Source organism: Nyctibius grandis, chromosome 5 (assembly GCF_013368605.1).
Source record: "Nyctibius grandis isolate bNycGra1 chromosome 5, bNycGra1.pri, whole genome shotgun sequence".
In the NCBI taxonomy this organism is placed as follows: domain Eukaryota; kingdom Metazoa; phylum Chordata; class Aves; order Nyctibiiformes; family Nyctibiidae; genus Nyctibius; species Nyctibius grandis.
Genome location: NC_090662.1, coordinates 59,167,051 through 59,192,624, shown reverse-complemented (window position 1 = coordinate 59,192,624; position 25,574 = coordinate 59,167,051). Strand labels below are relative to the sequence as shown.

General features: G+C 59.6%; 1 protein-coding gene across 1 annotated transcript; it reads right to left on the bottom strand.

Moving 5' to 3' along the window:
- Positions 1-1,546: 1,546 nt before the first annotated feature.
- SHISA8 (shisa family member 8) lies at positions 1,547-11,817 on the bottom strand. Its single transcript, XM_068402101.1, has 4 exons — positions 11,270-11,817; positions 3,121-3,245; positions 2,872-3,012; positions 1,547-2,340 (listed from the first exon to the last, which is right to left on the bottom strand). The coding sequence occupies exons 1-4, from the start codon at positions 11,815-11,817 to the stop codon at positions 2,018-2,020; spliced, it is 1,137 nt and encodes a 378-aa protein (XP_068258202.1). The 3' UTR covers positions 1,547-2,017.
- Positions 11,818-25,574: the final 13,757 nt, after the last annotated feature.

Sequence of the window (25,574 nt, the reverse complement as noted above, 5' to 3'; positions counted from 1 at the left end):
GGACCAGAAGACACTTCCCTCCCTTGCTTTATTTGGGGAATAGCTGGTGGACCCCCAGCCCCGATGGCCAGCAGCCTGTGCGGTTGGAGGGGAGTTGCTCTTGAATGTCTTCGATCAGCGTAGGGGATGGTCTGGTTTGGGCAGTGGCAGCCACTTGTGCTTTGAGCAGGTAGCCGAAGCGTGCAGAACAGCTCTTGGCTTTGGGTGGGTTTTGATTGCCCATCCCAAGTTTCCTAGTTTATCAGTGATCCTATTTGTGGGGGGTGGATCACATCCTCCTACTTTTTTTCCCCCTGAGTGGCTCTTGCACTGTCTTCTTGGTCCTGAGTTTTTCCTAAGATACAGAAACTTTTTACCTGTGGCAGCCTCAGAGTTATTTCGTGTTTCCCCAGATCTGCATGCAACATGTGCAAAATTTGGTGCTTTAGTAAAGGGGGAAGTGAGGCTTTGGGAAAACCGAGATGCTGAGGCTTCACTTCACGGTGGACTGAGTCCTGGGGGACCAGCTGGGCCAGGGGCTGCTGGGCAGAAACCCCGGTAGCAAATGCCATGATCCACGGAGGGTCCTAGCACTGCTGGTACTTCTCTCCCCTCCAGGGCAAGGGATCTTTGCCCTGTTTTTTCTACACTGTTCATAAATTTGCTGCCCATCTGTCCCTACAACATTTTTTATAGGTGTGTATATATACTGTAAGATTTTTTTTGTTTGTTTACGAGTGGGAGGAAATCCTTTTATGGATTATGTGAAGAAAGTCTATTTATCCACTTGGAGTTGGGAGTAGGGATGCTTTGTGAAACAAGGTGCAACTGGTGGTGGAGAGGTTCCCCAGGGACCATGTCTGTTGCCTCAAAAACCCTGTCCCAGGGCTCATGAACATCTGTTACCTAATAAAGGCGAACGTTATCACCACCTCCTGCCTGCCCTCTTTCTTGTAGCCCTCTTCATCCCACCCAGCAGCTGCTCTGAAGCATAGGTGAGCCTGAAGCGTCCTTCAGAGGCATCCAACCACACAAGCGCCTCGGGAAGCTGTCAGTCCTTTGTCCAGATAACCTGGCCAATGGAGCTGTACGGCTTGCAATGGAAGATGGTCCCTTGGTGGAGCAAGTGTGGTGTCTCTGTGCTCCTTTGGAAGCAACCCAAGAGGCTGAGGGCTTGAGCAGAGCCAAGCAAGGTAGAGCTGGGCTAGAAGCCTGCAATTTTAGGAGCATCTGTATGGGAGAAAAGCTTTTACCTGACCTTGCTTGGAACAATGTCCTTCCACTCCGTCTCTTTATTTCTCTGCTCCCCCGGGTAAAACTATGTCAGAACCATTAAACTTCAGACAGAGGAGATGTTTGGTTTTCGTGTAGCTGCTCAAAGGGTTTTGCAGTTGGCGCTGGAAGCTGTGTTCCTACTACGTCCCCTATTGCAGGGGTTCACCAGGCACTGTGGGAGTGGGATTTGGGAAGGAGCTGGGGTTGTGGGAACAGCGTGGAGTCCCCCAGCCAATCCATACTGAGGCCATACAGTTTAATGTATTATTTATTGACAAGGTGGAGGCTGGGACAACGGGGAAGGGGAGGCTGCTCAGGCAATGCCGGGATGGTGCTTTGAGTCTGTTGCTCTTCCCCTGCCTGGTCACAGGAGGTGGTGGGGATGCCTGGCCCCAGCAGGATGTGTCCCCCATCCCTGGGAGCTGTAGCATGTCTGGCATTGCCCACCGTCCCCTGAGCAGCACACTGCTCTGCCAATGTGCCCCCTGGCTCAGCTTCTTCAGAGGGTGGGCTGAGAACGGCTGAAACTTGTTGCTCGGATGAGAGGGACGGCCTGGCCCACGGTGCCTCCTCGATGGCAAAGTGCAGCCGGCAGCCCCTGTCCCCGGGAGAGGAAGGACACCGCGTCTCCCGCCATGGCCAGCCGACACAGTTTATGTAGGACCTACGATGCTTTGCTCCAGCAGGCTGCCCCCGGGGGAGGCTGTCAGCAACGCCCAGGCGAGGGGGCAGCCCAATCCCCGGTCCACCGTGGCGCTGGCCATCAGACGGTGACCTCGGTCTTGCTGTTGGTGGCGAGGTGCCGGGGGGGCTGCCCGTACAGCGGGGTGGCAGGGCCGAAAGCCTTGGGTGGCCCCTCGGGGCGCAGGGCGGCCAGGCCGGGCCGGCGGGGTCCACGGGAGTGGCCCCCCTCCCAGCCCCCCGGGAAGGCCGGGCCCCCCAGCAGCCTGGGGGCCTTGGCCTTGGCAGCAGGCAGGGCGCAGCCCTCAGGGGGCACCGGGGCCTCGGCAGGCGGGAAGGGCAGGGTGCTGGCGGGGGGCGCCTCTGGCCCCCCGAACCGCCGGTAGAAGTCCTCGGGGGTGCTCTCTGCAGGGACAGGAGCACGGCGTCACCCCCGCGGGGACACCCCCACACGGGGACCGGGGTGGGGGCAGTGGCTGGGGGAGGAAGGGTCTGCAGGAGGGATCCTGGGTGCTGATTGGCTGGGGAGTGGGGGGATCTTGGCCACGGATTGGATGGGGAGTGCTGTAGGGTTTGGGGAGATCCTGTGGGCACCGATTGGCTGGGCAGTGCAGTGTGTCTGTGGGGGACCCTGAGCTCTGATTGGCTGAGAGGGGGTGCAGTGGATCCATGTGGGATCCTGAGCTCTGATTGGCTGAGGAGTACAGTGGGTCCATGTGGGATCCTGGGTGCTGACTAGCTGGCAGGTCGGTGGGGCAGAGGGGAGCTGCAGAGACTTGGCCATGAGCAGCGACCCCGGCAGCCCGGGAGGACCGGGGTGCTCATCCTGCCCGCGCCCCTCTGTGAGCCCCCCATCCATCCCCACCCACCTGCGGGGTCCACGGGGTGCATCCCCCCCCCTGCCCCGCCATGCCGGCCCGCTGCAGCAGCACTCACCTCCAGCCTTCAGGGTGGCGTAGGCGGTGTAGGCAGGGGCTGGCAGGGCCAGGCTGCTGGCCAGCAGCAGGCGCTTACTGTGGCTGTGGGGCCGCCCCAGCGGCGGGGCAATGGCCACTGCGTTGTTCAAGGGTGGCTTGTCTGGGGGGTCAGAGGCAGGCAGGTGGGGGATCAGCCACGGGCAGTGCCCTCCCGCTGCCTTTATTCACCCCAGGGAGTTTATTTTCCCCCACTGCGCTTGCACCTTACCTGTGCTGTTCCCTGGGGGGGCCCGGGCCAGCCCCTCACCCAGAGGGACCTGCACCCCCGCCATGAGGCTGTCCATGTGCTCGGAGGGGCTGTGGCCTGGCTGCTTCAGCAGGTCCGTCAGCGTCCTGGGGAGGGGGCGAAGGGCTGTTAGGGCAATACCCAGTTCCCCCGGTCCTGCCGACTCACCCCAGCCCTGAACCCCCCGTCTTTGGAGGCAGAGCCGAGCAGCCTGGTGCGAGGAAATGGCTGCTGGGAGCAAGGAGCGCACTCAGGCTCCCAACACAGCTTTTGCACGGGGGCTGGCGAGCCCCCCCCACCCCCAGCAGTGAATTGGGGTCTGGCTGGGGCTGAGCCCTCCCGGGGCCACGAGCGTCAGTGGGGGAGGGCGGCGAGGGAGATGGACAGCTCAGAGCGGGCTGCAAGGGTACGACCAACCGAGCTGGAGGAACCTGAACTGATGGCGGCTGGAGCAACACCTCGGGGATACTCCCCTGGAGTGAGAGCCTGGTGGAGGTGGGGAGAGGAGGTGACACCTCCGTTCGAGTCCCTTCAAAGCGGAGAAGGCTCGGAGGAAGGGATTAGAGAGGCCACTTGCGCCTCTTCGGGGAGGAGGATGAACTAGCAATGGCCCCTGGCGCACGCGCTGTCCCTCCTTATAAGTAACAGCATTAAACATTAAACACCATTACATAAGATAAAGCCCTATTTTGTTTAACATTTATGGATGGAGATGCTGCAGTCCCACTGTGGCACACCAGTGGTGCCGGAGCAGGGCATGATAGCAGTGCCAGAGCAGGGCATACCAGTGGAGCCGGACCAGGGCACACTAGCAGTGCTGGAGGAGGGCACACCAGCGATGCCAGAGCGGGGCATGCCAACATGGCATTGCAGCCTTCAGCAGCAAGTCCCAGGGCAGGATGGGATGCTTCTGCTGGCATGGGGCTTTGCGAGGAGGAGACCCGCCGTTCCCCCTGCAGAGACCAGCCCTGCATGACTGCAAGGGCTCAGGGGTGTCCGCTTGGGGCTTTTTTTGGTTCCCTAATCCCCAGCTCACTGTCAGCATGCCTCGCGCTTCGAAGGCTCTGGCTGGCTCATAGACGCACACCGGGAGCTGCAGCAGGAGCTCATGGTTAGCAAGTGGCTGGACGATAAAACAGCAGATTAAACTCAACTGGATAAATGCAAATTAGAGAGGAAGGGAGGAATAATCCTGACTTGGTGGATGTGTCAGCTCATGGCTCCAGAGCACTCAAAAGCCCAGGGAACCTGGCGCGGGGAATTGCCAGGGAAGGCAGTGAGAACAACGGGGAAAGCAATGCCTTATGCTCAGGGGTGCAGATGCTCGGAGGTCCCTGTGGGCTGTTCCTGGGATATTTTCCCTCCCAGTTTGTATCCAGTCAACACCACAGGGTGATGGCAAGAGCAAAGCTACAAGGGAGGGCCACTTGCCCTTTGGGTTCATTTCACATCATTCTTGGGAGCTTTGGGTAACAACCCCCCTGGGATCACTCCAAAATGGGCCAACAGGACCCTCATGGAGCTGAACAAATTGACATGAGGGAGGAACAACCCCTGGGGGCTGACCAGATGGAAGGCAGCTTGGTAGAAAAGGGCCTGGGGATCCTGGTGGACACCAAGCTGACCATGAGCCAGCAACATGTCCTTGGGGCAAAGGCGGTGAACGGTCTCATGGGCTGCATTAGGCAAAGCATTGCCAGCAGATCCAAGGGAGGGGATCCTTCCCCTCTGCTCGGCACAGATGAGGCCACACCTGGAGTGCTGGCTCCAGCTCTGTGCTCCGCAGTACAGGAGAGACATGGACATACTGGAAAGAGTACAACAAAGGGCCACAAAGATGATGAAGGGACTGGAGCATCTCTCCTATGAGGAAGGGCTGAGAGAGCTGGGACTGTTCAGCCTGGAGAAGGCTCAGGGGGATCTTATCAATGTATGCGAGTATCTGAAGGGAGGGTGCCACAAGGATGGCGCCAGGCTGACAAGGGGCGATGGGTGCAAACCGAAACACAGGAAATTCTGTTTAAATATAAGAAACAACCTTTTTTCCTGTGAGGGGGGGTCAAATTCTGGACCAGGCTGCCCAGGGAGGCTGTGGCACCTCTGTCCTGCAGCTATTTAAACGCCAGGAGCCCTCCTGCAGCCGACTGACCCCAGCTCTGGGCCCAGCCAGGCTCCTTTGCCCATGGGTGCTGAACCCAGAGAAGCGCTGGGCACAAGCCCAGGCAGGCAGCGGGCTGTGGCTGGCCACAGCAGAGGGAAGGCAGGTCCCCGGAGGCCATGGGCATGGACTGTCAACCTGGGGAGCTGCCACCCCATCAGCTTCCACCTTCCCCGGGGTGCATTGCTTGCCAGCCCCCTCCCCACCGGCTGCTGCCTGCTCTCCCATGTCCCTGGGGTCCAGCGCTTAAACAGACTTGTTTCACTAGGAAGTTCAATGTGATTTGACCTATTTTTTTTTTAATATTGGTGTTTTTTTTTCCTCGGGTCTATTTATGAAGCTTGAGCAATCTTTTCTCTGTGACTTTTCCTCTCCAGATAAATCCATCAGTGCTCTTCCTCATAAGCCTGCCCTCCGCACCGACTGCCTGGGGTGTGTAGATGATAGCAATTAATGACCGCGCGAGCAGCAATTAATGAGTGATTTTGCTAAGATGGGAAGGATGCACGAGCCCTCAGCGCTGGCAACACCCAGGCTCACCCACTGCCCATGCACCACGAGGCATGCAGCCGGCCAGGGCTGCACCCTTCTCCCCATCCCTGTTCCCAGGCAGTGCGGTGCAAGGGAGGTGGACCTGGAGGGTGACACTGTACTGAGGAACTGCTGTCTCACCGTACATGTTTTTCGGGGGTTTTATGAACCCCTGCCTGGTGCCATGGCTGGGGGACTTGGGGAAGTTCAGGCCACATCTCCCAGGGTCACTCTGGGGCCTGTGGCACCGAGATGGCTCCAGGGTGCAGATGGAGGTGGGGAACAGAGGGCAGATGCCATTTTAAACCTGCACTACTCATCTGCAGCAAAACACTAACGAGCAGCACCAGTGAGGTCTCCATCCACCACCATGGCCATGGATGCTGAGTGCATGAGGCCATGTGTGAAGGTCGCTGGGGCAGGATCCTGCTCCCAGCTATTGCCTGGCTTGCTCGAGCACGGCCTCACCCACCAGGGTGTGCAACCACCTTCACGGCAAGCCTGGTTGTGCCAACGGGTGCATTAAGGTCTCCCAAACCAACCTGGCATGAGCCCTCAGACCAAGGAAAGAGGCAGATCCAGGAGCAGTGACAACAGAGGCTGGCAGCTCCGTGGCAGGAGCTGGCATGCAGCGCTCGGTGCTCCCACACCATCCCCAGGGGAGCCATGGGTGCATGAAATGGAGGTGCCCGTTTGGGAGTGGGACCCAGGGCCTGGCAGAGCACTCCAGCATGGGGGCTGATCCACTTTTGGGAGGCCCAAGCCCCATGCCCAGCAAGCCCAATGGGAGAGTGGCTGCAAGCCCTGGGCAAGGGGACAGGGAGCGATGGGAGGAGATGGGAGCACAGCCGCCAGAGAGGAGAGATGATGGAATGACAGGCAAAGTGACATTGTCCCAAGCTGGAGTGAATCCTTAGAGGGAACGCAGAAGGTGGCAACTGCCAGCCGAGTGGGGCGGTGAGGTTTGGAGCGGAGGCGCAGTGGCGGAGGAGACACATAGCATGCCACGGCTGTGGGTGGGCTGGCACCCTGACCGGCTACGCCGCCTCCATGCCCAGTGAAAGCGTCACCTTCACCTCCCGGAGGGGGACATTTCCCATGGCTTATGGCACATCTGCTCGGGGCAGGAGGTGCCCATGCATGTGACCCAGCAGTGTGGGTACCTCAGGACACCCACCCACTGGGGCTGGGACACTCAGGAAGGCTTGTAGGTAGCAAGGTGCCTTTGCAAAACTGGAGTTGCAGTGGGGGGTGATGGATCTTGGGCAAAGCATTGGGTGGTGGGAGTGAGCCCACCTGGCTGGACATTGCGTCCAGGGATGGGGGTCCACATCTCCCACCCTGCCAGAGCTGGCTCCCTTCTCTCATTCTTCAGAGAGCTGGGGCGGCAAGTGACGACTCACCATGCTGCCTGCAAACACCTTTTCTAGGTCTTCACCACCGCCTGCTACTGTGGGCATCGACCGCAGGCACGGCTGTGGACTGGAGTGTTGCCAGAGAAACACCCGGTGCGGTCAGACATGCAGTGGGGCTGGGCTTCAGGACCCCAAACAGCATGGGGGAACCCAGGGAGCGAAAAGCCAGCACTGGAAGGGCTCAGCTGCTGTGGCTGCCAGGGCACCTGCTCCCACTGGCTGTTTTGCCCCTCTCCAGCATCCCCGCTGCCCCCCAAGAGGCTGCTCCTCGCCCAACTCTTCCCATAGGGATATTCACCCCACAGCAACCCCAGCCATAACCTGCAAACCCCCCAGGAGGGTTTGGGAGAGAGGTCTGGGGTGCACGCCTGCTCTCGTACGATGGGCACAGACAGATCTCAGCAGCCCCCAGGGACCCGATGTCCCTGGAGATCCAGGGCCTGAAGAAAAACACGGGCAGGTGTTCCTGACTCAACGCAGGGTTTGGCCAGGCTGAGCGAGTGCTGGGGATGAGTGCCAAGTGTGAGCTGAGCAGGAAGGAGAGGGGTTTGCGGGAGCTGCCATAAGGCCCTGCGGGAGGAAAGCGGATGGGAAGGATGGGACACACCAGGTAGCTGCAGCCATTTGGGCACCTGCTCCCCTGGGTGGACTGGCAGCCAAAGCCAGGAGCAGAAGTCGTGTTGGAGGTGGCTGAGGCACAAGGGGCTCAGGACAAGCTGGACAAGGGCTGCAGCGAGCCAGGACTGAGCAGGGAGCTCAGGTGTCGCCATCTGGGAGGAGCTGGTGAGGTTTCTGAGCCTGGTTGCTCTTCCTGGGCTCAGACCAGGACCAGGACCAAGACAAACGATGCCTGGAGGTACAGAAGTGGTTGACGTTCCCCCCACAAGTGGGACACCTGTGAGCAGCAGCAGTGGAAGCCGTCCCAGGGCAGCAGGCAGAGCTCCCCAGGAGCGGAAAAACCCTGGTGGGAGGGAGGGATGGGAATGGAAACCAAACCGGCTGTGCAACAGGGAGCTGGCCCAAGGCCACGATGCGGTGCCCGAGGAGCAAATGAGAAGCTCCTACCTGAGGCGCCAGGAATGAGGTGAGGTGGCACTGCCCATGCCTTGGGCTGCGCATGGGTACGGGGACGAGGCAGCTAGAAATAGCCACGCTGGCTCGGAGACGCCGAGATGAAACATATTGCCCGGGCCAACCAGGCACACAGCGGGACGGAGGTGACAGCGTCCCTTTTCGCATGCCTGTGCCATGTACCCAGCCCCTGGCACTGTTTCCATCAGCCCAGCACTCATGGGGCCATGCCAGCCTGATGCCTTGCCTGGTGCCCAGGGCTCTGTACTCTATGCACCGCTCCAGCCCTGCCTTGGCTTGCCGGGCAGCAGAGCTGCTCCCTGCCAGTCACCGCCCCTGTGGAACTGGAGCTGCTTGTGGCTTACGCAGAAGCCGGGGCACGGGAGACGGCGAGCCCTCTCCTGGCTTCTGCAGTGATGGGGGTGCCCTTCTGATCTTGTCCCACAATGACGGGTGAGGACAACTCGCCTTCTCCCACTCCGTGTGCTGGTGCCCAAAAGACCTGTGGCTTCGCGGGGAGAAGGCACCAATCTCCCTAAACTCATTGGGGAAGTTCGGACTTGCACGAGTGAGAGGGAGGGGGGACGTGGGGAAATACATGGCTCTGGTGGCACAGAATTGAGGCTACCCGCGGAAAACACCCCACAGGCGAGTGGCAGCAGTCCTGCCAGCAGCTGTTGATGGGAGAAGGCAAGACCTGCTGGCAGGGCACGGGGACCTGGGTCCAGGCGTCCCAGGGGCCAACCTCTCCCCAAGAACAGCATCTCCTTCCCAGGAGGAGCGAGGTGTGACCAAAAAAAGACGTGGCGGCAGGCGAGTGGAAGGGGAGTCAGGAGGCAGGGAGGCTGGTGGAGGCCGTATTGATCCTGTCAAGGTGCCAGTGCTTCCTCAGGCGATGTGGGGGAACGCATGGGCATGCAGTGGCACCTGGCCAGGCCCCCCCGCCACAGGCGGGCCACAGCATGGATCCCCCAAAACTGCCTCCCACGGCTCAGGAGGGCCCCGTGACCCCCACCCGTGCTCAGATGCAATGCTCCTCCAAGAATGGTGGTCAGCCTCTGCTCCCCAGGGTGGGGGCGGTCTGGGGATGGGGTGCAGCGGGTCCGGGGTGCAGCGGGTCCAGAGTGCAGCACCCAGCAGCTGCCCAAGCCCCAGGCGGGCAGGGGGAGTTGGGTGCCCCAGGGGAAGGAGAGCGGGTCCTGTGCTGGGGGTGCAATCAGAGCAGCTCCCCAGTCATCCCAGTGAAAGAATTTCCTCTGGCCCTACTTTTTTTTTTTTTTTTAAAGCTAAAATCCCTGAACAAAATGGCATAAAGATGGGTTTATCACCAGGCTTAATGTCCTCACTGGGAAGATGTTAAGTAGAGCGTTCACACCACTGCTGGGCAAGGTGCTGGATTCGGCTCAGCCCCCGGCCCCTCTCTCTGCCCCTGCAGCCCTGGCTGGGTCCCCTCTCCATCCCTCCCCCTTCGATTTGGCGCACCCTTGGCATGACCACAGCACGACCCCCTTGGTGACCTGCCCCGGCTCCGCTCCTCCTCTGTGTGTGTGCACGTGTGTGTGTGTGTGTGTGCACACGTGTGCATCGCATGTGCGCCAGGAGGAGGCCGGGGAAGGGCCAGCTCTGAGTCAGTGATGCAGGGGCAGAGCTGTGCCGGGGAGGCTGGGGCTGCCGGCAGCCGCTCCGAAGTGTTAAACTCACTGAATGTAATCGGTAAAAAAAAAGAAAAGAAAGAAAGAAAAAGATAAGGGAGAGGAAAAATCCCCTTAAGCGGAGGAGATGTACATGACACTGAGGGGAAAGTGAGGCAGCAGAGCTGGGACTGGGACTGGGGCCACCAGCCCTGTCCTCCCCTGCCTGGGCTTGTCTGCATGCCCTGCCCCTCCCCACTCCGGGCCAGGGGGGTCACTGCCCCCCTGCCCGTCCCCATGCGTCTCAGCACGGCACACGCAGCCCTGCTGCCCCCGGGGAAGACGGCGATGTGCCCTGTGGGGCTGAGGTCGGGCCGCTCATGACACCACAGTGCTGGGAGCAGGGAGGGGGGGGAGCCATGCAGGAAGCGGTTGGGGAGGGGTCAGAAACGGGGCAACAAGCGTGTACCTGGAGCCAGGGCTGGTGCGGGAGGGGCGGGTGGGAGGTGCACCGATGGCCACGGAAGCCGGGGAGGAGGCGCGGGGGGTTCCCGCTGCCAAGGTGTGCCTGACACCCCGACCTTCCCCCCGCCGGCCCCGCGCTCGGGACCGCAAAGCCAGGGCTGGAGCCGCAGGGTGTGGGGGCCGGGGGGAGGCTGCCCAACTTTCTGCTGGAGGCCGAGCCCCGGGGGACGTGCAGCCCGGTCCATGTCCCACCCCGGTGCACAGAGGCAGGCACCCGCGCACACCCGCGCACACACACGCGTGCACACGCACACCGAGGAGGCGCAGCAGCCACGGCGGAGCTGTCACGGTGGAGCTGTCTTTGACGTCTCCTCTCCCCCTGCACCGCCAGCAAGGCTGAGCCCAAGGGGACTGCTGTCCCCAGTCACCCCACGCACAGTCGGACCCCATCTCGCCTCCCCCACGCATTGGGAACCACAGCTTTTGGGAGGGGGGGAAGCCACCTCCTATAGCTCACATGTCACCCACCCCACTGGCCGATGGGGATGGCTCTCCTGAGCCAGGGACAGGCCTCCCCAAGGGATGGAGCAGGTCGTTTTGAGAGGGAATGGGTGTGCGTTCACCCCCTCTCGTGGAGGCTGCCCTGGCTGGCAGCCCTTCCTGCTGGGACAGGTTAGGGGGCTGCAGCCAACCCACCCCCCCGGTGTCTCAGCATGCTGGGACGGGGGTTTCGGGGATCACCTCACCCTCTTGGCAGCCCCAGGGTGAAGCTGCGGCTCACCCTATGCAAGGGGTGGGGATGTTGGCTGCCACCCATGGGGGGATCAAGTGGGGCAGGTGGAGGGACCGGACCCCTTTACCTGGAGACGGTCATCTCCGTCTGGGGACCCTGCGCCTTCTCCAGGCCCAGCTTGGTAAAGATGCCCACCAGCACCATGATGGCCACCACGCCGCAAATGATGTAGACGATCATGTTGGTCTTGTCACGAGCGGGGTCCTCGGGGGTCTCGTCCACCCGGGCAGGCGGTTGGCCCGTGTTGACCCAATTGGGGGTGTCGTAGTTGGAGCAGCCGCTCTGGTCCAGCCGCCCGGGTTTGAACTGGCAGCAGAAGCGGTACCCGCAGGTCCCGCAGCAGTACTGGTAGATGCCGGCGTTGCAGTTGAACGGCGGGTCCCACTGCCCCATCACGTCGTAGTAACCGCGGCAGCGGTCCCCCCCCGCCGGTGCCGCCCCGGTGGGCGCGGGGGCCGTGGTCTCCGCCGCCGGTGCCTGGCTGCTGTTCCCGCTCTCACCGGGCCCCCCGGTGCTGGGCTCGCCGCTCCACACCCGGCCCGGCTCCAGCAGCACCAGGCAGCAGATCCCCACGACGTAGCTCGGCTCCATCCGCCCGCGGCTCCGGGGGGCCATCCGGGAGAGGGGGGCGAGTTAGAGCCGCTCGCCCGCGACCGGCCGCATGGCCGCCGAAAAGCCCCCGTGGAGGAGAAACGGGCTGGGGGGGGGGGGGGGTTGTGGTGGGGGTGAATGGGGGAAGGCAAAAAAGGGGGGCAAAAAAGAAGTGTGGGGTGGGGGAAAGTGCGAGGGGACGTACCCCCTTCCCCGCCTCTCCCCAGATCGGCCGAGGGGCAGCGATTCAGAGCGGGAGGCGAGGCGGGCGGCGGGGGAGAGCCGCCCCCTCCCGCCGGCCGGGGAGGGGTGGTGGCGGCGGCGGGCGGCGGGAGCGGGCGGGCGGGCTGGGGGCCGGCGGCCGCCCCATCCCCGCGCCTCTGCCCGCAGCTCCCAGCACCGCGCTCCTCCCAGGAGAGAGCGGAGGAAAGACAAGGGAAAAGCAGCGAAAGCCCCTCGCACCGGCGCGGGAGGAGCAGCAGGAGCAGGAGGAGCAGGAGGAGGAGGGCGGCGGGAGGGAGGGAGCCGGCGCGGCCAGCGAGGCGCGGGGGGCTCGGCTCCCCCGCCGCCTGACAGCCTCCCGAGGAAACCGGAGAAGGTCCTTCACCGAGTCCTCTGCCAGGCTCCCCGCCGCCACCGGGCGGCAGGACGCCCGCCCTCCCCGTCGGGCTGCCGCCGCGGGTGGCACCGGCCCCACGCTGCCCGCCTGCCTCCTAAGCGACCCCCCCCCCCCCATCCCCGCTGCGAGACCCGCACCCTCCCGGGCGGGAGCTGCAGGCTGCCACTGTGGGGTGCAGGACAGGTGTGTGCTGGCGGGGGGGAGGACACGCAGCCCCCGGGGCCGTGGGGTGCCCTCCTGCAGCCCCACAGCTGAGGAGAGCAGCAGCGCCAGCACCGTGTGAGCATCAGAGCGTCCCCCAAGGGAAGCTGTGCACAGGGGGGGCTGCAGGATGGGTGAAGTGGGGGCCTACTGGGGCACCCTCAGAAACTCATTGGCCCCAGAGACAAAATGATTTTTAGCAAGCCACTGGCTGGCCCCTTGTTTGGGCTTCGAAGTCTGGACCTCTCTGGGTGATGTGCACCCACTGCTCCACTCTCTGGCTGGTGCCGCCCATAAAGACGGTATCGATCCTCACCGCCAGGCCCTCTCGCCAGAAGAGCAGGATTTACTTTCCCTGCTCTGGGGCTGTTGCGGCAAGAGCAGGGTGGGGGAAACACAGGCACCACTGAGCCCCTCACCCAGCACTGGCACATTGTACAGCCTGAGGCAAGCGTGGCCGGGGCCAGGGGCAGCAACGTGGCTGCAGCCTTGTCTTCTCCAGACAGTCCTGCATCCTTCCCCAGGGAAGGGCAGCAAATCTGGCATCACCACTGTCTCCCTCCAAATCACAATTCCCTCCATCCTCCGGCAGAGTGAGGCTGGACACAGCCTCATCCTGCCCCTGCTCTCAGTACGTGCCCTGTCAATACCCCAACCCGGGGGATGGGGCTGCCTCTGGGCTGCACAGTGCTGGCACAGGAGACCCCAGCCCCTAGGCAAGCAGTGATACAAGCATGCATCGTAATGATGGAGGTGGGATTAAACGGGTTGGGGAAGGTCAGCTCCCTCCAGTGGGTGCCTCCTTTGGGCCAATGCTGAAGCCCCGTGGACTAGCCTGTCCCCAGGACCCATCCCTTACCTGCCCCATCATGAGTGGCAGGCTGAGGGTCTCACACCAACAGGGAGTTCCTGCAGAGACAACCGCTGCAGCTGGGAGCTTGGGCAGCCTCTTGTGGGCACGTGGGGCTGGAGCTGGTTGTCCTGAGCTGCTTGGGTGGAAGAGTGCAGTGCCATGTGCCTCACAGGGGGTGAAACATACCATCATTGTCCCCGCACATCATGGTGACGCAATGTTTCGGGCCAGAGCTTTGCACGAACAGTTGCCCCCCCAGCAAGGGTGAAACGCTGCCGTGCTTTGCCGCAGGAGGGGTTTAGGGGATAAAATATCCTCCCCTCAGTCACCAAGCCTGGGCCTTGCAGGCCCCTGACTGCTTCCCATCTGGAGGCTGGCAAAAGCCAAAGACTTTGAAAACATGGATAAGGTGAGCAGCTGGAGCCCAGGACATGTCCGATCGGCCCCCAGTGCCACAACCTAATTGAGAACCATTAGGTAAGGTAGCTCGCAGCCTCCAGAGCTTCCCGAAAGAGATAAAAAGCTAGTGAGGCAGAAGAAAACTGCGTCTTCAAAAGCCACTCTTTCCCCAAATCTCAGATGAAAGGCCCCATCGGCTGGAAGTTGCAGACATGGGGGTCATTAGCGCTAATGGCCAACAGCAGCGTTGGCCTTGAGCGAAGCTGCGCAAGCAAAGTTTGCTGGCTGCCCAGGTAATGCCAGCAACGATTTCCCAGGCGCTGGGTGATCGCTACCGACGTGTGTGTGAGCAGAGCTTTCCCTGGGACCTGGAGGCTTTAGCAGGCTGTTAGCAGAGCGAAAAACTGCCCAAAATCAGGGAGTTTGCTGGAAAAATGGTTGCCTGGCGTGACCTGGGAGAAAGGGAATTGTTTTAAGGGGGAGAGGATGTTCACTGAGTGTGAAGCAGCCGATTTAAAGGGGCTCTGGGAGGGAGGGAGAGCTGCTCGCAGGGATTAGCTGCATGCATCAACCCAGAAGGAAACCAAACCCAAGGGCATGGCGTGGAGGAGCACCTCCCAGCACGTTCCCTGTGCGCAGGGCAAGACCCCATGGGGGCTGGCTCCCGCATGGTGCTGGCACCGGGGACTGCAGCCCGCAGCCCCACTGCGCCGTCAGCTCGTCTTCATCAAATAAGCAACCTGGCCACTAGCTGCATCCCAAAGGGAGGAGGCTGTGGGAGGGAAATCCTATAGCCCAGCACCCACATCTCTTAACATCCCCAGGAATCAACAGCAGGAACCGTAGGAAAATTCAGGTCAGCAGGGACCTCTAGAGAAAAAAAAAAAGAACATGCTTGCAACGTCCACAGGTGCTTCTGGGGATGGGGATTTGGGAGAGGAGCTCTGGTAGGCTTTGGCCATGAGCCTCGGAGGATGTCGTGGAAATATCCTCTGCTGTGACACCACCACCCAGACTTCAGAAGGGTGTCTCTGCGCCTGCAGAAATAGGATATGGGCAGTTCAACACCGAGTGGGGAGGGTTACGCCGACTGCTGACACTATAAACAGATTGTTTCTGGCAGGGCACAGCGATCTGGAGGAGATCTTCTCTGTCATGGCCAGAGAGCTCGACAGACCCAGATCCCTGCCGATTGCAGGGGTGCAAGCCAGGCAGAGCTGCCAGGCCCCTGCCCGAGGAGGAGGAGGGAGCCATCACCAATGGGAAGCAAACCCACAAGAGCCTCCCTGAGCATGGGAGGCTTTGGGGTGCAGTCAGCTCCCAGGAAAAGCCAGCAGTGAGTGGTTGGAGGCCCAGAGCTACCCAGGGAGCCCCTCCTAGAGCTGGGGAATCAGAGACATTTGCCCCAAAAAGTGATTTTTTTTGCCATGCAGGACAGAGCTAGCCCCAGGCTGAGGGGTGAACAAAGGAAAGGATGCTGCTGTGGGGTGCATGCCCCATGCTGAAGGGCTGTGCCAGGGTAGGAGGGCTCCCGCCAGCCTGCACCTCCTGCCCATGTGCCGAGGAATGCTGCTGGGGTGGGTTTTGCTGCTTGCAAATCAGCAGCTAATGTCCAACATCATCAGCTGGGAAGAGCTGAAGGTGAAGGAAGGCTGTCAGAAAGAGCTGCCAGTACGTGCTGCCACGCCATCCCCTGCTTGGAGGCAGAGGAGAGGCAGAGCTCCTCCCACCATCCCTGGGGGTATGTGAGGCACTGGCATCCCCTGCACCTCCCACCATCCCCTAGGGACACCCCAGAGAAACCTGCTCCCCTCCAAATCTTCAGTTACTGAAGCTGGTGCTGTTACAACCGAGGAAGAGGATCTCCTTGTCTTTGCTATGGGGGAATTCTGGACATCAGCATCCTGCTGGAAAGCCCTGAGTTTTCCAGGACCAGGTGTCTGGGACTGGGATATGTGATCCCCGGGGTGAGGTGCTGGGCTAACGTGCAGTAAGATGCTGCTCCTCTCTGCACATCCTATGGGCTCAATGGATGAGGGAACCCAAAGGAGAGCTTGAGTTTCTTGTGTCAGTGACACAGACCTGAAGCAGGGAAAAGTTAAATGCACTGGAGGGGCACAGAGATGTGACAGCAGAGTGCGGAGTGGCCCCCAGCCCTCTGTTTCCAGCCCATTGTGCACAAGGGTTTTATTACCCTGCCTGTGCTTGATGCTCTGGCTGTAAAACAGCTGTAAAAGTACAATCGTGCCTCGTAACAGCTTATAGAAAACACAGAAGCATATGTGCCTTTACCATTACGATCATAATTGCAAACATTCAAAAGTCAAGATTTGCAAGCTCCAGCTTCCCAAAGGCTGGATTCAAACCCAAATGACATCCAGAGGAATCAGGAGAAAATCAGCTCAAAGCAAAGATTTGTTTTTCATTTACACTGCGGAATGGGCAAGCAGGATCTGGCTGGCAGCCCAAGCTCCCGCAGCTGCCTCTGTTAGAGGGGCAGCCGTGCCCCAGATACAGCTGCAGAGACCCCCAAGCATCGTATGTGACCCCCATGGTCCCAGCGGGCCTGGCTGCATATGGACTTTGCATTAGGGATTTATCCCGGAGACTGTGCTGGTGGTGGGGGCCCGCGCTGGTAAATGGTCCCCCTGCACAGGCACTCGGTAACCAACAGCTCGCTGGCCCCAGGGGCTTTGCTGGCACAGCCTGGAGATTGTGTTGCGGATTGGTGTGGGGTCTTTGCAGCTCTTTTACGCTAATCTGAGCTTCAGGGATACCGGCAGGATGCTGGACCCAAACCTGTCCCCTCACCGGTGCGTGTGAGCAGAGTGGGAACAGCCCAGCCCCAAACCTCCCTCCCAAGCTGAGTTTGTGCAGCTGGTCCCCGCTGCTATCCTGGGGGCAGCCCAAGCATCCTCTGCTTTCCTCTTTAGAGTAAGTTTCCACCAGCTTTTTTGATCATTAAAAGGCAATATAAGCACTCCTGGAGGTGGCGGTGCACAGCCCGACTGACTCAGCAGCGCTGTGGCATCCCTCCCTGTGCTCCCCCGCCACCATCCCTGCCTCCCCCTGCCCGCTCTCCGCCCTGGCCGTCCATCGTGCAATTCAAACCGCAATAATTTAGGGCAAAACACACCCAAACTGAGAAGGGATGAGAGCAGCCGTCCCCACGCAGGGTATCCCCAGGACTGGGGGAGCCTGCTGTGTGTAAAGGGGGATCCGCTGCAGAGCATGCAGGAGGCAGCGGGGCCAGCCCCGGGATGCTGTTGCCAACCGTGGAGCAATAAAAACCAGGCTGTGGCAGCAAAAGGGACCCAGCACTCTGCCCCCGAGGCGATGGCGGCAGAGCGAGCTGTTGGAATTTGCCGGGGGGGGGATTTAGGGCGCCTGTTCCGGCAGGTCGGCGGGAGGAGGCCATATGGCCGGGAGCAGCGTGCGGTGCCGTCGCAGCGGCAGGCCGGCAGCAGCGGGCAGAGCCTCTCCTCGGGAAGGATGGCCATGCCAAGCGCGGGCCCTGGCACAGGCGCCGGCTGGCTGCCAGATACGCTCAGGTGCTGCGGGAGGCTCGGAGCCCATGGGGTGGCACAGCATGGCCGGCATAGCAGGATGCCCTGTGCAAACCAGCTGCCCCTCCTCATCCCCAGGCACCAGGGGACGTGTTGGGGCTCGTCACCCCCTGCCCAGCACGGGTCTGGGCCAGGCGGGTGTCACTGTGCGTGCGGCTGTAGCGGGGTGCAAGTGCTGATGAGCTGGGGCGAGCACAGGGAATACAGGCCACGGAATGGGATGCAGCCATGTAAATGTGTGTGTGTGGGGAGTGTGTGTGTCTGAGTGTGTGGTGGGGTATGTGGGTGCATGTGGGGGGGTGCACGTATGTGAGTGTGTGTGTGTGTAGATGCACGGCGGGGGGGCTGCACGCATGTGGGCACGTGCATACACGGAAGCGCCTGGCAGAGCGGTGCGTGTGTGTGCGTGGTGGAGGGGTTCAGGAGTGTGCTGCACCGCCCTGTGCTGGTGGCCATCTCAGGGAGCAGACGGGTGGACGTGCTGTGGCCGGGGAACCCGGGGAGCGAGGTGGCCGGAGCAGCCGAAGGAGACAACCTGCCTGTGGATCAGGGAGGCTGGCCAGGGCAGCCGGCCGGCATCCCACCAGTGCTGCCCAGTGCCTGCAAACCTCCCAGCAAGCAGTTGAAATCTTTTCTTCTACAACGACAACGTTTCAATGTGGAAACAGAGGATGGCTAGTGGGACATCGGCAGCAGGACCACATCCACCTCCTCGTCCTCCATCTTCTTTGCCCCATGCTGGGGGACAGGGTCCTGCAGTGGGGACATGGAGGGGCTCAGCACCCCCCTCCTCTCATTATAACCCTTTTCCAGCAAAGGCTGGCCTCAGGCTTCCCACTCCTGCCCTTGCTTGAGGTGCAAAGGGATGAAAAAGCAATCAATCAGGGATGTGTCCTGAGAAAGAGGGGCTTCAGGCATGCATTGGGGAAGGCTTGTGAGCAGAAGTGGGCAGGAAAGGTCCTTAACTAATACCAGGGAAGGGGAGGGGGTGCCCAGGAGGTCAGGTTTGCTTTTCACATGGCAGAGGACGAGGGTGAGCGAGAAGTTAAGAAAACATGGAGGTGCAGACGTGCTGCCCCCTCGCATCACCTCAGCATGGATCAGCATGCCACCTTCGGGACCATCACCTTCCTCCAGCCGCCCTTCCCCAGGTGTGTGCCAAGCTGCCTCTTCCCCTCTCCACCGGCAGACCCGGGCTCTGTTTGCCCTTGGCTTCCTGAGAGCGGTCCTGGGAAGCATGTGCTCACCCTTGGATGTCTCTTTTCCCCAGATTAGAGAGGAGGGAGAGGGCTTTGCTATCAGAGGGCTGGCTGTGGGCAGAGCTCTGTTGCCCGCTGGGAGCCCACGGGCTCTCGAGCCAGCTTCATTTTGGCCTGATCCGCCTTTGAGAGTGAGACCTGCTGAAGACGGCCCAATCCTATTAGCGTCAGGGATTTGTTTCAGGTCTCCTGTCATTAACCTGATGACATTTCACTGTGCAATAAGCCTCTGTCTTTGGGGAGACTAAAGATCGAGTGTGCTGCTTTTCCCCTGTAGGAACTGCCCCTGTGCCGTGCCGGCAAGAGCCTCGCTGTGGCAACCAGGAGTCACCTTGGTGCTCCCACTGGATACGGCATTTTCCTTCCACTTCCCAAATCCCAGCCTGGGGACAGGACAGATGCCACCAGCAGGAGGACTCTGGGTGAAACAAGTCCTGTGGATGTCACCCAGGGATGCCAGCGGAAGCCATTGTGGCTTTGAGCCCTTCAGAAGGAAGGGTAAGAGCAGGCAGGGTCAGACCAACGGGTTGTCCAACCCGGGAAGCATCTCTGACAGCAACCAAAGGGAAAAGCCAAGGAGATAGTAGAAGGGCAAGTGTTTAATGAGACTTTCCACAGGCCATCTCCTCACCTCCAGAAGCCTGGGGCTGGAGGACTCCTGACCCTGGCTGATTCTTGGGTTTGGCACGTCTCAAAGGGTTTCTCCTTCCTGAGCTTGTCTGGGTTTCCCTTGAACTCAAGCAAGTGCTCATCACCTGTGATAGCCACGGGCATAAAGTCTCTAAAGTCTCTGCTGCTGAGCCCCAGCCCCCACCTCCGTCCCACTCCTCATTGCTGCAGCCCAGGAAAACACAAAATACTCACTATACCTTCCCAAAGCTCGCTTTAAAACGCAATTTGCTTGCTGCCGGCGTTGCCTCCATTTCTAACGACAGCAGAAGAGCCTTGGCATTGAGGCTGGGTTGTCCCCATGTCTCGGAGATTCCGCACCCCTCCTGACTCCCTGTCTCGTCAGGCAGTGAGGGACCATCCCTCGACACGTCTGAGCCACCACATAGAGCATAAGGCCATTGCAAGCTGGCAGGGTGAGATTCAGCTTGAGCAAATATTTCTGGGGATAAAAAAATCCCATATAATGTGAGGAAGGGGGAAGGCTGGCACAGCCCGGTGCAGTCTAGAGATGAGAGGAGAGTGAATTAGCGAGCAGCTTTGGGATGAACAGAAGGACATCGGGTGGGTGCACCCACCCTGGGGAAGCAAGAGACCGGGGGACAGGTGATAGCGAACACTCCTGTGACCAGGGAAGCAGGAAGATTCATGAAAAGTCTTGGGGAAAAGAAGGGAAGGAAAATAAGGTGAGAGACTCCCAACAAATTATTTCTGAAGATCTACGTGAGCTTTGTGAAGTGCCGAGGCCAGACGAGTGGCTCAGTAACTACCTGCAGCTCCACGAAGGACAGTGTAAGAGGGAAAAAGTGCAATGGGAGGAACAGGACTAAATTAAGAAGAACAGGAGTTTTTAATGATGCTTGGCTTGATCCAGTCCAAGATGCTGCTTGCCAGTATTTGTCACAGCCAACGGAGGTAATTGCAAATGCAAGGAGAAAAATAAGCACTTGGCATCCAACAGCAATGAGTTTCCCCTCCACTGCCACAGGCATGGAGAGCCCAGCATTCTTGGGCCAGGTCAGAAATAGGTGTAAAAACTCCCAGCCACCATCCTTTTTAAGGATGGAGCAGCTGGCACAGATGGAGCAACTGGCCCCTGCACCGCTGGGGAAGGGGAGGCTGCTATGTGCCAAGCCGGGACCTGGGAGAGGAGCTCGGCCGGAGGGTCCCTTTGCCGGGGTCCTGCCTGGGGGTGGGAAGGGGGAGCTGCACCCTGCACAGAACAAAACTGGCTCAGAAAACAGCTCCCTGCCGTGCCCCAGAGCTGCCACGTTATCCCAGGCATGTTGCTGAGCACAGCATGGCCAGAAGCATCTCCTGATTTCTACTCCCTTGATGTTTGGGAGCCTGAGACGAGACCTTGGGCCCTGATTTTGGGAGGCGTGGAGGACACAGAGTGCTAAACTTTTGAAAACGTGGGACCTCTCTCACCCCAGTTTGCTCTGCTTGAGTGAAGGCTGGAGCCTCCGTTTCTTGTGAAGGGCTGACAGCTCAGGGCTGCTCTACCTAAAGTATTTCCAACGCTTTAGGTGAAGGGGAAAACCCCAGACACTTGCACCAGCCTGCAGTGGGAAGTGATACGTGCACCAGAGATGCCCCGTACCAAAGGGCTATTTGGAGGCATAGGGGATGTCTTAGCATCAAGCTCATGTTTAGGTGTTTAGCTCACATTTCCAGGATGTCCTTCAGCCCTGAAAAGGAGCTTGCTGGCTGTATGGTAACAGCAGCCACTACGAGCCCGCCCTCGGCAGGCTGCAGGACCGGTGGGAGAGGGGCGGCCAGGACGGCAGTGGTGGGGAAATGTCATGCTTTGCTGAGCAGCCGAATTGCAAAGACAAAAAAAGCTCGGTCTTAAAAATTAGCAACACCTGAGCGGCCCTTCTGCCATCTTCCACATCATTGCCAGAGACATTTCCCCATTGCGCCGGCTTCACCTTGGGGGATGGATGCCTCTGCAAGCTGCGCTGCCCTCGCTGCCGCTCTCATGCCTCTTACCCCTCCCTGGCTGTGCGATGTGGGGCTTGGTGGCTTTAGAAATCTCAGGGGCTGGAGCCCCGAAAGCCCTGCCAAGTTCCCCACCCACACAAGTGCCCATGGGGCTCTGCCTTCATCAGCAAGACGTGGGTTTCTAGTCCTCCTGCTCACAGAGAAAAGACTTGCAAAGGTAAAATGAGTGTAGCCTGGAGGCTCGGGAGCCAGAGATGAAATAAGAAATGTCCTAAAACTTTGCTTTTTTCTCTTTTTTTGTATTAATCTTGCAATCTTTATGCCAGTTTTTGGCTTTCTGCAGTCCTGGCTCCCGCTTTGAGGTGCCCGAGGGCAGCACTGTTCCTCCCGGGATGGCTGCTGGTGGCCTGGGAGGACTTTGCAGTCTCCTCCTGCAGCAAAGACACTTTCCCACTGGTGTGGGCGAGCCAGGCTGCCAGCACCCATCCCACCCGCCCCGCATGTGGCAGGGGTCCCAGGCAGGCTGCTGGCCCCCTGCTCTCCATCCAGCTCACATCAGGGGATGCACCCCCATCCGCATGACATGCCTGGAGCCGCAGTTCCTTGCCAGGATGTCTCCCGATGAGCTGGTCCCCCTCGCCTTGCCTCTTCCCCAGGGCAACCATGCTGCGTGGCTCCATACAAGTGCAGTGGGAGGACAGATCTGAGGAGACAGGAGGAAAATGGACTCCCTTAAATGTGATGGAGGTGACTGCCTGGTTCTGTCAGCCCTCCTTCCCACACCTGGCTTGTCTCCTGCTATTTTTCTCTCTGGGTATAAGATGTCACAAGGATTTGGTCCAAATCTCCCCTGGGTGCTGCATCTCGCCCCCTGCTCATCTCTTGAGGTCACCTTGGAGGCTAGCTCTGTCCTCTCCAAACTGGGTGTAAGCTGCAAAGGCAACCGCAGTGGAAATCACACCCTCAAAACGCTGGGTGAGGGCAGATGTGGAGCTCTCTTGTCACCCTTCATGAGCAAACCCTTTAAAATGTCCTGGCCCGGTGACCAGCTAGTGTCACTGCTGGAAGAGGGTCACATCGTTCGCAAAGCCAGCCGGGCTGCACCAGGGCAGGGGGAGATGCTCAGGCAGAGCCCCATATCCAAACCCTCTGAGATTTCCTGCGGTTCCCAGGGTGGTCACCAAACACGAGTCCATGAAACGTGGTGCTGACACGGTGATTGCGAGGTGCGTAGGTGCATGCAGCAGAGGACGCTGGGACTTGTGGTACTGTGTCCTGGGAAGATCACCATTGTTTTGGGGTCGTTGATGTCAAACGCTGTCGTGGTGTGTTACATCTGCTCCGTGGCCTTGCTGGCAGCAGATGCAAATCTCGTGGGGTCTCCTGGTGCACCTCATCCCTTTCCCAAAATGGCTCAGAGGGGCCATACCTGCCCCAATGCCCCAAAGCCAACCCTGACACCCTGTACCCACATGTCTGGGGCACTCTAGATGGATGCAGTTTTCCTGCTGTCCCTTTTCCCTGCGCATCCATCCGGCCCGGCACGCTGCCTCAGCCACCATCAGGGCAGCCACCTTCCTCCCTGCCGTCCTGGGAAAGAGCTCTTGTGGTCCTGACATGAGGCACCTCTGCAGTGGGGCTGCCTTGACGCCAGGATTTTAATGAGGAGTTAAATGCAGCCGACAGTGCCCAAGCAGGGGAGAAGTCTCCTGGGTCTCCAGGTCCATGGCAGCACTTGGCCAGGATGGAGCGCGAGAGGAGGGAGAGTCAGTGCTGCTGGTAAATGTGCTCCAAGACAAGCAGCGAGGGAGCAAGAGCTGCAGCATCTTTATTCCCTCTTGACCCATTTAAAGCAAGCGCCGGTGACTAAGGGAGCCGGCAGGAGGATAAAAATACCTCCCACATGTTACCTAGGAGGTCAGGGACAGAAATAGGGGTGCCATCACCTCTCCTGTGAGCGGCTGGGGTCACCCAGTATTTTGCAATCCCAAAGGTGGAGTCTCCCAGTGTCTCTCACAGCAAACTCGACCACATCAAGGGCTCCTCTGCTCAGAGCCTCCTGCCACGCGCAGTCCCAAGAGCCGGCTCCCTTGCACCCTCCCTTTCCCTCTTTGGGGCCGGAGCAGTCAGAAAATCCCCCCCAAAAGCAGTGGCTCTGCTTTACTGCCAACAAAAGGAGTAAAGCATCATGCAAGGACATGTTCCCTGCGAACCTCGGCCATGTGGGTCATCACCATTCTGCTGCCGAAATGTCCACATCGCTGTGCTGCTCACCTCGTTGGGGGTCACATCCCTATGTAGGCTGCGGTGGCCAGAGGGACAGATCCTAGGGCCCTGCTCGCCTCCCTGGCCTGAGCTGCTCCAGGTACCGCATTGCCATCTCGCAGGAAAACACACCCGAATTTTCGGGTTGGCGGTGGGGATCTGGTGCTGCCTTCCCGGCCCCTCCATGCTGGCATACCTGGGAGCTTTTGCACTTGGAGTGGGCTCAGCACACCAATGCTTTGCAAGCAAGATGCTGGAGACCAGCAACCACCCCTGGTAGTTTATTTGCTCTTCTTCAGGTCACGCACATGGTTCCTGCTTTATTAAACCTTGGAAAACAGCTTCTACAGGCAGCCACAATATTGAATAAACCTGGTTTCTTAGCAAACCCAAAGGTCTTAAACCAAGCAAGCAGACTGCAGCAGATACCCCAGCTGCTTCAGTTCAGGGCAGGGAGGAAGAAACCATGCAGGAAGGTGCTTTGGCCTTCGGGCAGGCTGCCCAGGAGCATGGATGGCAGCAGGTCTCCTCGCATGGGCCAGCACACAGAGGTGTCATGGGGAGACATCGGCTGCTTTCCCTCCCTGGTGGGTGCAGAGCCCACTGGCCAGGCATGGGGACAAGGGCTGGCACAGGGCTGGGCATGGTTGCTGTGACCCCTGGGTTCAAGAAGGCAGCACTCAGCCCTTAGAGGGTTTGCTGATAATTTGCCCATAAAAAGCTGGGGGCTCGGGGCAAAGCGACAAGTTACATTAAGAAGCCAGCAAGCTCAGGGTCTCCCCCCACTTCCCGAAGGCTCCCTGCCAGGAATGGAGAGTGTTTGTAAAGCAGAGAGCAAACAAGTCTCTCCTGCCTACAGCTTTCATGGACCGATAATCTCCAAAATCTGGGTGAGCATTAGCAGGAGGCTGAATGTCAAGGCAGAGCTTTACAGGTGCTGGCCATTTGCTCAGTGTGCTGAGTGGGTACCACCAGGAACCCAAACGTTGCCATCCCTGAAGGACTTGCTCGTTCAATAGGTTCACCCAGATATATAAGCAGACTGTGTTGGGCAATACCTTTATGTTAGTGAGGAGGTGAGTTGGTCTCCTGGAGCGCCAGAGTTATTGGGAGAAGCAGTATATGCCGAAATAGGCAGTCCTGCTTACTAAATCTGTAATTCCAGCTCTCGCTGTATTTTCATCTTTCTAATAATAAGTGCCAACATAGTAAGGATGAATCACAGGCTGCAGGCTTCAGGGGTTTTTTTCCCCCTCCTTTCTCTGTAAATCCATCATATGGGGGAGAGGGTCTGGAGGAGAAAAGGAGCTCAGACCCAGGGGAGATCCTGTCCCAGGCAAGTCTAAACCCATCCCCTTGCACCTCTGTGCACTGTCTATCCCGACCAGGAGCCAGCAGTCCCTCCCGCTCCAATGGCCTCCACCATTTCATCCCGCCAGCATAACACTCCTGCCTGGGGACGTTTCCTTCCCGTGACACTCCTGGACCTTTCCCAGACCAGTGGACCTGTCCCATCCCTGTCTGCATCCCAGGGGTTGTACATCCCTACATCTGGATTTGCCTGCTGGGAATTTTTTGCTTTGTTGCAAGGACCTTTTGCAAATGTTAATGCTTTCCTTTCGCTGGAGAGCTCTTCGGCTCATCTGCCAGAACGCATTTCACACGCTTCTCCTAAAATTATGCCCTTTGCTTTTCCTGGCGTTCAAGCTGAAGCGGAGCTTGGCGTGCCAGCGGCATGTGGGGAGAGGAGCTCTCTGGCTGTGTGCAGCTCCGGGGGCAGCGGAGCGAGGGGTTAAGAGCTGCCCAAGTGAGCATTTGCTGGCTGGTGGCTGCTGGGGCAGAGGACCGAAGAGGTGGGAGGGCTGGGAAGTACGGAGCTGGGGAGCTGTGGGGTGGCAGCAGGGATCTATGCTGGACTTCATGGGTGCCGTCAGTGGGGAGAGGAGGGTGGATCAGAGCATCCCTTGAAGCAAGACAGGTTTCAACACTTCCCCTTCCGTGAC

Bases quoted from the DNA above. Each gene is read 5' to 3' on its own strand.
- SHISA8 (XM_068402101.1), bottom strand. From the start codon at position 11,817: ATGGCCCCCCGGAGCCGCGGGCGGATGGAGCCGAGCTACGTCGTGGGG. The intron at 3,246-11,269 runs GTAAAGGGGTCC...CCCCCTCCCCAG, and splicing joins ACGGAGATGACCGTCTCCAG to GACGCTGACGGACCTGCTGA. The intron at 3,013-3,120 runs GTAAGGTGCAAG...CTGACCCCCCAG, and splicing joins CCCCCCAGGGAACAGCACAG to ACAAGCCACCCTTGAACAAC.